This window comes from Cebidichthys violaceus, unplaced genomic scaffold (assembly GCF_023349555.1).
Source record: "Cebidichthys violaceus isolate CVI_PGR_0920_01 unplaced genomic scaffold, fCebVio1.0.p SCAF_28, whole genome shotgun sequence".
Lineage (NCBI taxonomy): Eukaryota > Metazoa > Chordata > Actinopteri > Perciformes > Stichaeidae > Cebidichthys > Cebidichthys violaceus.
The window spans coordinates 234586-247920 of record NW_027176461.1 but is presented as its reverse complement, the minus strand read 5'-3'; the positions used below and the strand labels follow the sequence as shown (position 1 = coordinate 247920).

The following is a 13335-nucleotide window of genomic DNA, read 5'->3' as shown; positions in this document are numbered from 1 at the left end:
TCTAAATTTATCTGAACACCCTTTCAATTGCATCTGCATCGGCAAAAAGATTTAAACCCTATTTGAATCTGTGAAACCTTTTTGTTAAATCTCTTTTTCGGTTTGGAGTGAGAGACACTGATTAATACTGATAGCGCCCCCCCCCCCCCCCCCCGATCCTCTTTTCTCTATTGGTGTCTTAATGTTTTCTCCGATCGGATCTCTCTCACTTGTCCGAAAGATTTCCCTACGCTTCCAAATGTTGGATGTTTACAGAGTTTGACTGAAGCAGTGGTTGTGTTCTTGCTCACAGGGAGAGGGCGGATGAAGGAAGGCTGGCGGTTCAGGTGGAGGACAAGCTTGTAAGGGTCAAAAATGTAAAGGTGAGTATGTTTGGTGTGAAAATGTCCCAACTGCTGCATTATTTATATATATATATATATATATATATATATATATATCTCCAATATTGTTGTTATTATTTGTGTGTCTTAGGACGAAGTGGGAGTAGTGTGTGTAGAGGGTATCTGTCACAGCAACAGGATGTTTACAGCCTTGAATCGGCCACTTCCTGCTTGATGTTACTGTTGTTTATTATATGTGTTGAGCTCAAACACACACACACACACACACACACACACACACACACTGATTGAGAACCCAAACACATGCACTCTGACACCCCAATATAAACAGCAACACAACTACAGCAGACTTCAGATACTACAGACTGAATTTATTTCATTATTTTTGGATAGAGATTTAAAACCTCACAAAGAATAAACTGTAGTAAATAAAATATCACGTATAATAGCTTTGCCCCAGACCTTATTAATAATAAGCAAGAAAATAGCAGTTTGAAAAGTTGTTAGTTTAAAGAGGCTAGTTTTTAGTTTTTTGTTTGTTTTAGTTATTAGTTTAGGTTTCACGGACACATTTGGAAATAATTATGATGTGACTTGCACATTCTTGTAAGCTGATACTTTTTCTAACTTACCGACCTGCTGCGTCAGACGGCTGAGTATTCCTGCTTGATTGGTTGAGCTGCATTGCCTGCAGAAAGCCTGGTGTTGTTACACCACATTTTTCTCTTGTGAATGTTTGCTTTAGCTCATATTGACATGATTACACTTTGTGTGTCTGAAAGCCTCATTGAGGATCATATACTGTGTGTGTGTGTGTGTGTGTGTGTGTGTGTGTGTGTGTGTGTGTGTGTGTGTGTGTGTGTGTGTGTATGTATATATATATATATATATATATATATATATATATATATCTCTATATACATACAGTATATATAAACGTCCATCTCTAATGTGAGGCAAACATAGAAAAAGATGGAAGAAAGTCGGCTTACAACTCATTTCCAAACTCTCGTTTAGTTAGAACCTGGTCACACGTATATGGAGACCTTTCGTTGATCACGTTGGTAGTTACAGAGCTGTTTACATTTTAAACTCTGGTGTACGGAGAGAAGTCGGGTGGGGGAGGAGAGAATCTGTTCCAAATGATGTGACGGAGACAAACCACATATGGCCTCCCTCCGCCATGGAGAAGGATCAAGGCCCTTGCACGGGCTCATGGGAGTCTCGTGGGAATAATTATGAATGGAAAGTGGGACCGTTTTGGAAGATCCAAGACAGAAAGAAAAAAGGATGGATTTTAAAGGACAATAAAACATAAAGTAATCCAAGCTATAAAGAGCTACTGAACTTGATTAAAAAGTGTGAAACAATAAAAAGACTTAGTTATGAAACACTCTGTTGCCTGTGGCCGATGTTGCTCTTGGCTAACCCTTTACACTACGAGGCCACCGTTGAATGTCCGAAATGTGCTGAGGGGTTAAATAATCACGCTTTCAGGCAAACCAATTGCTGTGAACAAAGTTGATACCCAGCGCTTAGTGCTGCCTCATACTGCAGTTGGAGAAAGAAAAGGCTATTTACATGATGGTCGGGTGGATTCAGCGTTTGGATAATGATTTAGTTAATTGACTGACAGCTTGGTTTGAAGTACAGCAGGGACTAAATAAGCCGTTTATATAACCTGAACCTGCACTCGGCAAATGTAAACATGATACCTTGATGGCATCCCAAACTGTTTCTTTTTTTTTTAATTGCATTGGAATCTGAGAGTAGCACAAAATCTCATTTGTCAAAAATGAATAATAAATGTCAGGTCTTCAGAATTAAGGAGAAAGGGCTTAAGAGTCTTCGCGCTGTTAAACACGAGCTCTGTAATTGAATACTTTGATAATGTGATGGTACACACATAAAACCTAACGAAGTAGAGCTCACAGATAATCATTTTGAATGACCAATTTCAATCAGATCATTACTTTAATTAGAGTTAAATCTGTTTAACCAAACTACAACCAGCCAAATAGACCCAGAATATTGTAACTCTGGTGCTGGAATGATGTTTTAGTCATTTACAACAACTGGTATGTAACCCAGCCGATATATTGTCTTATAATACTCTTATATTTGTATATTGCCCAGCTGTGACATCCTTTCAACCATTTTACCTCAATAGACCAAGATTCAATGCAGCGACAATACATCTTGTGTTTACAGTGAGGTTACAATCACATGCACGCCCCAGTGCTCACAAACCTGTTGTCTACTTAGAATAAATTCCTCTATATGCAAATAGATGGGGTAAGTTTTAGGTAAACTGGATACACCTGAATAGATTTATGACCCTATGTATATACTGTATATACATATACAGTATATACATATACAGTATATATTGAATGTCACAAATGGAAAGTAACAGCGTAAGAATCAGAGCGCATGGTTTTCCTCAGTTGGTTCAGGTTCCAGGTTGAATGCAGTGATTTTAGAAGAAATGTTTTCGATTCAGTTCTGTTTTTCCAGTGCAACTGTTGTCCAAATACTGCTCTGATGTAGTTCCTCATTTCAGGACTCCCTCACAGTAAGCAGAAAGGTGTTTACTGTTAATGCAGTGAGGCAACTAAAGAACTGGAGGAGTGAATGCGTTGTTAATGATTGGAAACAACTTGCTTGCAATTCCACCCCATAGCGGTCCAATGAGCAAAAGCTACTGTACCTGGCTTTTATCAGTTGATTTTTTTTTTTAGCTCATATTTCTTTTTGCTACATTTTGTATGTTATTAAATGTAAGCAGGTTAAAGCTTCTGCCTCTTAAATGATTAGCAGACTAATCGCTTGTTAAATACTTTAAGAGAAACTCAAGGATGTTGACTGTTATTGGATCGTATGAAATAATAAAAGAGTGTAAAAAATAATCCCTATGTGCTTTGTTCTTCTGTTTTCCCTTGTGAAGCTGGATGGACGTTCGGATGGTGCTGTGGATTCGAGGGAGAAGCTTCTGGAGTTTTGTTTCGACTACTGCTACTGGTCGGTGGACCCAGCAGAGCCTCACTATGCCTCGCAGGAGGAGGTAATCACCGAAAACCTGACCTCACTCTAAAGGCAGTACTCCAGTGATAGGCTTTTAACATTGGTTGCTCCATGAACTATTACAAAATTCCCCTACTTTTCCCATTTACATGCTATGGGGCACAGCCTGAGTAATGACAGAAGGGAACCCTCCACACTATGTCACAACATCAGAGTTTACATCCAGTGTTCAGCCTCAAACCCAACGGTTCTGTGATGTTGCTACTGTGGTTCCTCCTTGTGGTTGTCTAAGTGGAAAGATGGCAAAATAAACAGTGCTTTGACAGATTCTCTTACAGATATACACAAGGAGAACCAGAACCTGATCCTGACTGTTTTCTTGAATATTGCAGTCAGTATTAGTATAGTGAGTGAGATTATTGTCCGCTCCATGTCCTTTCTAATGGATCCAAAGTATAGTTTGACACATAGCCATTTGAGCAGCCCTGCCTAAAGATTGTTCTTGTTTCCATGCCATGTTAGATGCCCTCTTGTGTGCGTGCCAATCCAGGCCTTTGGTCACGAGTTGACACTGGACCAAACACAAGCTTTGTACCAAGAAAAGAGCCCAGAGGAAACAGTCCTTGTAGACAAACCACAACGAGACGTGTGTGTGTGTGTGTGTGTGTGTGTGTGTGTGTGTGTGTGTGTGTGTGTGTGTGTGTGTTGTGTTCACAGATGGCCACTCGGGGGATATGATATCAGCTCCATCTGTTACTCACAAGTCTCTTTGCCTCAGACATGGCATGGCTAGAGTCGGCTCGCTTTTCATGTCCTGGCTCTGATTGGGCTATTAGATATCTTTGTGTTGCTTTGATTGGAGGGTGTTGCTGGAACCCGAGACAGGCTCCCGGATCAAGGGGAAGTGGTCCCCAAGTCCATTACAGGAAATCTCTCCTAAACCTATTCATATAGAGTTCTAAGTTTTCTTGTTATTAATTTGTATTTCCATCGAGTTTTCATTGTTCAACACCATAGCTGCTCCCTTAGTGTTACTTTTCCTCTCCTCTGCCACTCCCTCACTGTCTCTCCTCTTGTCAGAGATGTCTTTGTATGTGTTTGAGAAAGACCGGGCTGAGAGACGGCCTACTCACTGCTCAGAGCAACGGACAACACAGCACTTTCTTCTTTTTATTCTTCTCTTGCTGGCTCTGGCTTTGGCTGCCGCTTTCCTCAGCAGAATTGTGTCCAGTCACAGCGGCCCGGTTTGCCACAAGACATTCCTCTGTTGTCCCGGGGGTGGGCGAAAAAAGGACACCATTGAAGGACAGAGGATTTAAATCTGACCTCTTTTTCCTGAACCAGAATGCAAAGAATTGCCTCTTTAACAAAGAATCTCGTAGAAGACCAACGTCAGCCGTTAACTGATCACATCACACTTGAATTTATTTGAATACGGCATCTCTCTGGTGGATCTGAAGACGCGGTACTTGATGTAAAAAGCAGAGAATACCGTTTTTGTGTTGTAGAGCAGCAGGCCAGATGAATGGAGCACAGTGGCACCTATAATTCAAGAGCCACTCTAACTGTTTGAGCAGACGAATAGCTTTTTAGAGCAGTGAAGGACCTGTCTCAGTGGCGTGTTGAGATTTGTTATCCCAACCAAAACTTTACAGCAATATTGGGACTTGATGTTAATTTCCCACTACTGTTGAGTTGCCTCATTTCACGTAGTGGCATTACGTTTCGGCAGTAATTCTCAAGTGAGGGATTTTTCCTCTCTTATCTGGGATCCAACCACATATATTTTTAAACCATTAATGAGTTGGGGCGTTTCTTTTTTTTTTTTTTTTGCCAGCGCTGGATTTTCTCATGGTTTCTACTTTAAAACATCTTTTAGCATGCTTTTCTTTTTTTCAGACCAGGAAGAGGGACTTGCTCTGAATTCGTCTTGCATTGTAGTCCCCACGAGACGAAGACAATCTGAGCCAGTGGTGGAATGAGACATGGGGAAAGTGGATCTTAACTCTTGCTTTCCCGGTCCAGCGCCCCTCAGAGACCCTTCCATCAGTGATGCATATACCTGTCCATGCATCACTGACAGTTTACACCAGATACTTGTGGGGCTTGACGTCCTCAGACACGGTTACAGCAGATAGTGTAGACAGAACTGTGGTGTCTGACTGTATGTTGGGGTGCAGCAGACGTGGTTGCATTCTTGTCGCTGGAGGCTCCCGACAAGAAAAACAACTTGTTTTTAAGTTGTGTCTTTGAGTGAAAAAAGTTTTTAGAAGAAAGTTGAGCAGAGAGGAAGGAGTACGGCTCTGCCAGGTGAGAAGAAGTAAGAGTTTGGAAGAGAAACATAATCCATAATGGGAACCAGCTGTTGGAACTGTTTGTCTCAATGCTGCCTTTGTGTTGAGGCTATATATTAAGCTAATAAAAAACTTTTTTCCACTATTTAATAACACAAACCCCTCAGCTTTGTTTATTGCTTCTGACGGTGAGAAACATGGCCGAGTGAATTGAAAAAAGCAGCAGAGGATTGAGACAAGGCAAGAGAAACTGATTAGGCACGAAGAGAGAGAGTGCAAATGTAAATTCCTCGGGTAGAGGAGGAGCAGGAGGAGCAGGAGGAGGGGAATGGGCAAAAGGATCCTCGGTGCCTCCTCAGCCAAACTCACAGCTGCCTCGCAAAGTCATTTTTCACAGTTAAATCTCAGCGCAAAGACGTCACTGCTGAGGATTAATCTCAGCGCACAATACTGGTTTTTATTGCCGAAAGGAGTCGGCTTGCTGGGGTTTTTCCCTCTTCTCCTCCTCTTGTTTGTGTGTGAGAGAGATTTGATTATGCTCTCACAGTGTTTCTAGGTCTGTGTGTCAGTGAGAGAATAGCCTCTCTGTGTATGAGAAGAATCTTCCAAACACACATGTGCGTTTGCTCCCCCTCAACACAGTCCGGCCTGGTTTGAATTAACCACAAACAGGTCACCAAATAACACATGCAGTCAATGAAGAAATACGAAACCTCCAACATATGGGTACAGGAAACACACCTGTGATCTATGTAGGGACTTACTGGACTTACTTGTATTAACCCCTTGAAATCACAAACATGCTTAAAACGCACCAAACCTTTTGGAAAATGTTTTTTATACAATAACAAATAACAATACAAACACATTTCTAAAAAACGAATGCCCGTAATTAAAGACGCGTGTTGCAGCTCTACGTTGTCCATCTCCGGCTCATTCGGTCCCGAGTCGTCATGTCACAGAGACGCGTCAATCGGCAATCTGGGTGCCAAAGTTGGATCTTTTGTTAACTGATTGGCGAAGATCTAACTAGAAGCTCCTCTGCCTTGTTATTTCATTGTCTGACGTCATGTGTATTAAACATCACATGTTTTTGATAGCTTTGATATTTATGGAGTAACTGTTGGCTGTGGATCTTCACATTACACACTCAAAGAGTGTAAGAATACTAGTTGAGCGAGTAATACTGCTCCAGGTTACCCCTGTAAATGGTGCCACTGTACCCTATGGATGTCACACACAGCTCCCATCAGTCTGAAGGCTGAAGAAGTCATTTCCATGTCGCTCCACTGTTCAGCGTTGTGCTTTGGCCCCTTTAACAAGGATATGGGGGGAGGAGCAGCAAATCCCCAAACTCTCTCCAGATATGGTGTTATGTATTTGTTTTAAGTCCAACCTTTTGCCCCAGTCGCAACAAGAGTGTGTGTACTGATAAATGGAACGCTCAGCCAGAGAGACTTCTGCCTTTTTTTTTTTCTTTCACTTTCCTGTCTCTGTTTCTCTTTTTCCCCCACAGTGGAGGGAGGCCTGAGTAATGAAGAGCAGCCTATCTGTTTGGCCTGCACATCCCTGTCTCTCCCTCCTCCCTCTCTTCCCTCCCCATACTAATTTGACCTACAAATTCTGTCCGAGTGTGACAAACGAGAGCATTGTTGAACTCCGGCCAAACAGCTTCCTCCATGTCTCCTCTTTCTGCTCCTGATTCTGTCTCCCTGTCTGTGTCCTCCCTCCCTGTAGTCCACTCGACACATTTCTCCCTCGTTCACCTTTTGATTCTCTAACCCAGTTTTCTAACAGGAAGTAAGGACAAGGATGTCTCCAGTGACATTTCTTTTCCTGTGTCTAAACCAAAGCATTTAACTTTTGCTCAGAGCCCAGCTGTTTGTCTAACCCAGTTGGAAAGCGTGGGACGGGAACTGAGCGACCCTCGCCTCTTCTGCAGCTGTCCAGTCCATTTCACGGGAGCTGATAGTTTTGTTTGTTGGATATCATGTTTGGGAGAAAGTTGCATCTCCTTTTCCACTTATTTTTTCACTTTCAGTCCCAAGTTTTTTTTGCATTGAGCTCAGAGAGGTCCTTCCCGTGAGAGCAATTGTGGAGGGGAAATGAATCTCGGCCCTCTAGGATACATCAAACCTGGCAAAAGCAATGAGGGGCTAAAGTTTTTAAATGTGGCGAAGTGCTTCACTGTGCTTGTCTGGCCTTTTGCCATCACCCCTGACGACATGTTACACACATTTACTCTCTTGTGCACACTACACATAAATACTTCTCCAGGGTTTAGTGTAGAGCCGGCCACATAAAACCAGACCAGCATTTGGCTTTTTCCACAGCCAGTGATTACAGGACTTGCCTCATTACAGAGCCATTACACCATTACTTTTTCACTCTTTTTCATGCTGTCCTTCTCTTTCATCATTGCCGCTCTTTTTCAACATTTCTTCCCCACTTCGCTGCCTTTCTCTTCTTTTTTTTTCTGTGTTACCAGGCCACCAAGACTACACTTTTGGGGGGGAAAAAGTGTTTCAAAACACAGTTTTTATCACGATGCAGATCTCTGGCATGAGACCCAGCTGGTTCCTTCATTTTCCTCAGAGAGGTCTGGTCCAACCTAGTTAGATGTACATGCCACTTCTACTTTACATTTGAGATCTGTTGCCGGTAGGATTTTACAAGATAATGGCATCTGTTTGTCACCACTTTATTTTAAAGTCATATATATCATGTGGCAGTATAAATGTAAATTAGTCGAACACTTAGCTGCTCTCTTTCCACCTCCTGACATTGCATTGCTTGACATTTGGATCCTTGTGGACTGGATTATACATACTGTATAGCAGCAGCCTGTGACATGCCATACAGTAACATCTCTTTTCTTTGAAAGCTGTTTTTCTACCTTTTCTTGATTATATGGAAAAGGTCATGTTTGAGTTATAACCTGCACCTCATATATACACAGCAGTATATGTCATGCATGTTAGCCAAAGCCAACCTTTATTTTTCTTTGACTTTCTCCGAGATCTGCCCCTTCTAACCCCAAAGCCTCTTTTATTCTTCCTTCCTTTCTCTCTGTTTTGACCGGAGGAGTTTGACCTGCATTTCCTGTACAAGAATGAAATCTATATTCTGCTTTTCCTCTTTCATTGTTAGATTGTTTGTACATTTTTTTTTCCTCAGAGAGGGAAGCAGACTCTGAAGCTTTTGTCCCTGTTGTGGATGCTGTTTCCTCTAAATGGCTTAACCAAGCAGAGAGAGAGACACACACACACACACACACACACACACACACACACACGTGCAGCGGCATGCTGATGACAACCGCCTTCCTGTTAATGTAGGTGTTTAGTCTGTCCCCTGTGTGTTCTGAGGCGACCAAGCAGCCTGCACGCTTACTATGGCTCTGGCCCAGTCTCTTTATCTCCAGGCTGTTTTTCTCCTGCTTCATTTGATCCTGGGGTACATTTCCATTCCCACAATGCAATCTGCCGCCTACCTCAACTGCTTTGTTCGTCCAAAAATACCTCCCAATGCTGCAGGGAAACTGTGAAAGTAGGTTGTGGCAGACGGCCTTCATGTCCATTTAATTAAGCAGTCAGAGCACAAATTACAAACTTCTGATTAATATCGGTGTGACAGAGATGACAAACAACAGGATTGTTTTAATGTTGCCCGACATGATCGTCTAGACAAACTCACACACGCCGGTTTAATTCTCTCAAGAGGTTAAAATAGATCTATGCTTCCTATTGTGGTTTTGCTCTGCGGTTATTTTAAGTATTTTGCCGTTTTTTTTTGTTAATAAAACCAAAACAAAGTAGAAACAGAGAAAACAAAAGAGATAGTGTACAGAGAGTCAAGTTCAGAGACGGAGCACACGTTGAAGTGAAGTTCCTGGTCTTTGTGCTCAGCCTGGAGGGACACTCGGCCTTGTCGTAGCCCCCATAGAGTGACTTTAAGAGGGTCAATTTTAACAAGAGCTGTATTGATTCTCTGTCTTTGAGGGAGGACAGGTTGTCTGAGTCTGTTTTTGAATAGTTGGATGAGCACAAGACCGGGGCGGCGCTGCTTTTTGTCTTCATGCTTAAGCCTCCATTCAGCCGAGATGCAGGGGGCAGCTCCAGGTGGCCTGGTCTCCAGAGGGCTGCACACTTTGTCACATCACTATTTATTGGGTAAAAGTTACGTAACACACGGTTTCAATGTTCTTCTTAACAGGAGAACTCAAATTCAGGTTTTCTCTGTCCAGGTTTATGTACAGTATATTTTCAGCAAAGTCCCTGAGGCAATAAATGTAACAGCAGTTAGTTATTAGTATTGATATTATTATGTCAGTTGACAGAAAACTAATCGGCAACATTTTTCATTGGTTTTATCACTTCAGTCACACTTTCAGCAAAAAAGACCAAACCATCTTTGTTTCATAGTCCTGAAATGCTTGTTTTTCTTCATGTAGAATAGTAGATGTGTTATCTTTGGGCTTTTAAACTGATAAAGTAAGCATGCTGAATAAGTCAGATTGGGCACTGAGAAATTATAATGGACACCAGAAAATATTCTTCAGATTCAACCGTAATGAAAATAGTTTCAGTCCCAGTTAGGCTAAAAAACGGTCTTAAATTCCCAGGTTTTAAAATGGATTCCATAGGTAGGAATAACGTTGTGTTAGATGTCTGCACCACAGTGCCTGTTGGGTGATTTATAAGGTCACAGAGTGAGACAGCCGCTGTGGCAGCACTTTTACTAGTTACACGTGGCGGTTGTCTGCACACGGTTGGCTAGGCTACAGAGCAATACGTTAAAATGAAAAATGTGTTTGTTGGGCTGCAGCTAACAGCTATTTTCTGTATTGATTAATCTGTAGAGTTCTTTTTTTGGTGAATAGTTTTGTCTTTAAGCTGTCAGGAAGTGGTGACAAATGTTTCCAGCACCGTGACTGCATCTGTAGATGTGTTGTTTTGTCTGCTCAACAGTCCACAAGACAAAGAAACTCAATTTACAATGATAGACAATGGAGAGAACGTTTTGTATTTTTGTTTTTGCTTCTTATGAATTAATTACCCGCTATCCTTTTCAGCACTTGTAGGTTTGTGAAGGAATAATGGAAATGGGAAATGGAAAAAAGCAGATTAGCTATATTGTTCTTTTTGTTGTCTGTAAATGATCTAGAGATGAAAGGATAAGACAATAATTCAATTAGACGATTGACAGAAAATTAATAAGCAATGATCACAGCTTGTTGTTGGATAGAACAAGACATTTGAAGACTCTGGGAAATTGTTATGGACATTTTTTGGACATTTTCTAGGCTAAACACCCGATCGATTAATCGGAAAAATAATTTGTAGAGTAATTAATAGTTCAAATACTAGTTGGTAGCCCTTCAATTGACAAACTGGTGTTTCCACTTCATATTCTTAGGCTTTTGAAAGCAAAGTGACTATTGAATATTTTGACTAAATTCTAGTGACTTCCAGTGCTGATTTCAAGTCTCTGTACTAGACTCGGGTGTTTTTTGCTTTTATCAGTTGTGGTGAGATAAGACGCTGGTCTCTGTGTGAGCTTCACTCCACAGAGTCAGTGTTTTAATATTTTCCTTTACTCAGAGAAATCTCAAGGCTGATGAATGCTAACACACACAGATTCACACACTCTGATGACCAATGAATCCTTTTCAGATTGCTTTTACAAGGCCAACAGCTTTCTACCACATCACACCTAAAACCTGTTCCCACCGTTGTGTAAGCCTAGAGTATACACAGGCTTAGCTCCAGGTTCTTGCTTCTCCTGACAGCGGTTGGTCGTCACACAAACACACACACACACACACACACACACACACACACACACACACACACACACACACACACACACACACACAGAGGGTTTGTTGAAATGATTCCCGTGTTTGATCCGTGGAGGTCGTGGTAGCTTTGAAAGCATTCCTCCCCTCTCCGCTGTGTACTTACCCACCAGTATCCAGGGGAGTGGACCCCTCACTGATCCCCAAGGTGTGTTATGGTTCTCAGGTTTGATCCAGATCAAGTTGCTGCCCCCCCAATGCATGTGTTGCCTTTGGACTCAGCTTTTGGATTGCCGGTGGGGGCCACATGTCCCCGGGAACTCTTCTGATGACGCTTCAATGTTGTTCATCAGTATTGAACAACGGACTATCTGCAACAAGTCTTCATTTGAAAAAGATTGTTGGTAAACCAGAATGTAATATGGCACCTAAATGCACTACAATGGTTTAGTTTTGACATGTAGATTTTTGTTCTAAAACGGACACCAGTTACTTATCTGTCTGAATTTATTTTTTGTATATTTAATATTGCTACGTATTTTACATCCGATTGCTCGATTCATTGATGTAATAATCAATCAATGGCTGCAGCTCTACATGTACGCACAGAAAGTACTTTAGGCACTGATGACCTATAATAAATGAGAAACACCCACACTCGTCATTCACAATGTGTCAGGTGCAGCAAAATGTTTAATTAATTATCCGTTCTTATCACAGGATACTTGACTGACTCCCATATGAAGATAAATATCCGCAAATTTATGCCTGTGTGATGATAACATGGAAAAACAGGTTTGCTGACGCTTAAGGGAACAGGGAACTTAATATGCTGGTTGGCTTTTTGTCAGCTCTGAAAGTGAATTAGGTCCATATTTCCCCCCTGGCACCAGTGTAAGTGGTTTCTAGACGTGGCACACTGTTTGACGCTGGTGCCAAATATAGAGCTGAAACGATTAGTCAACAGCACCCCAAAGTGCAGCCTCCGAAATGATCCTAAAGTCAAATCAACACATTTCTGAAACGGTTTCAACACAAACTGAACATTACAATTGTCATTTAGGACTGTTGTGTTACACTACATCAGTAGTACCAAGTAGTACCTAATAAGCTGACAACTGAGTGCATATTCCAGTAGATGTATATCTTAATTTTGTATTTGTATCTGGGTATAGGAATGTTATAATATCTTTATAACAGTTCCCTGTATATGACATTAAAACATGCAGCACTTTAATACTTCAACCGGTTTTAAAACAAAATCTCATCTAAACATTTGGTTTATGCAAAACTGATTTGATATGTATGCCATCATGTGACAGTAGCAGGGAATACGTGATGAGCATCATGAGTTGCTGTCTGATTTTGGGATGATAGAGTTTGTTATTGGGTACATTTCTTACACTAACATGTGCTTCATACTAGTTCAAGTTTTCACAAACAAAATAAGTGGTTGTGATCAGCCCTCGTGCTAATAATCTCCAGACTCAGGAACACAGACGGAGAGAAGGAAAACAAAAGGCCTCAGTGGATTGTTTTCAGTCGGACTCTCCCTGATCCCACGTCTCACCACCGTGCTTTTAGCCGACGTTTATTTTCACTTCTCAAAGTCTTTTCACCCTCGCATTTGATTCTCTCACATACGCATTCTGCAAAGTTGTTTACCCGGAGTATTAACTGACCTCCCTACTCCTTACCCAAACACCTCAGCAGGAAGCAGCATTACCTCCCCACCACTGGCCCGGTGCCACAGCATTGTTATCGTGAAACCTCGGTGTAAATCTACACTCGTGTAAAAACACAACGCAAGTAAGATCAAGGTCATCGGCTTACACTCTATGCACCCCAGCAGCCCGCGAGAGCACCTACGTTT

The 13335-nt window shown here is 41.6% G+C and overlaps 1 protein-coding gene across 1 annotated transcript in view; it reads left to right on the top strand.

The window, feature by feature from the left end:
• The window catches only part of stard9 (StAR-related lipid transfer (START) domain containing 9), a 37351-nt gene that overhangs the window by 2319 nt on the left and 21697 nt on the right, over positions 1-13335 (top strand). The window contains exons 2-3 of the mRNA XM_068721467.1: positions 293-362; positions 3292-3408. Coding sequence (XP_068577568.1) covers positions 293-362; positions 3292-3408 — 187 coding nt within the window. The remainder of the gene's footprint in view (positions 1-292; positions 363-3291; positions 3409-13335) is intronic.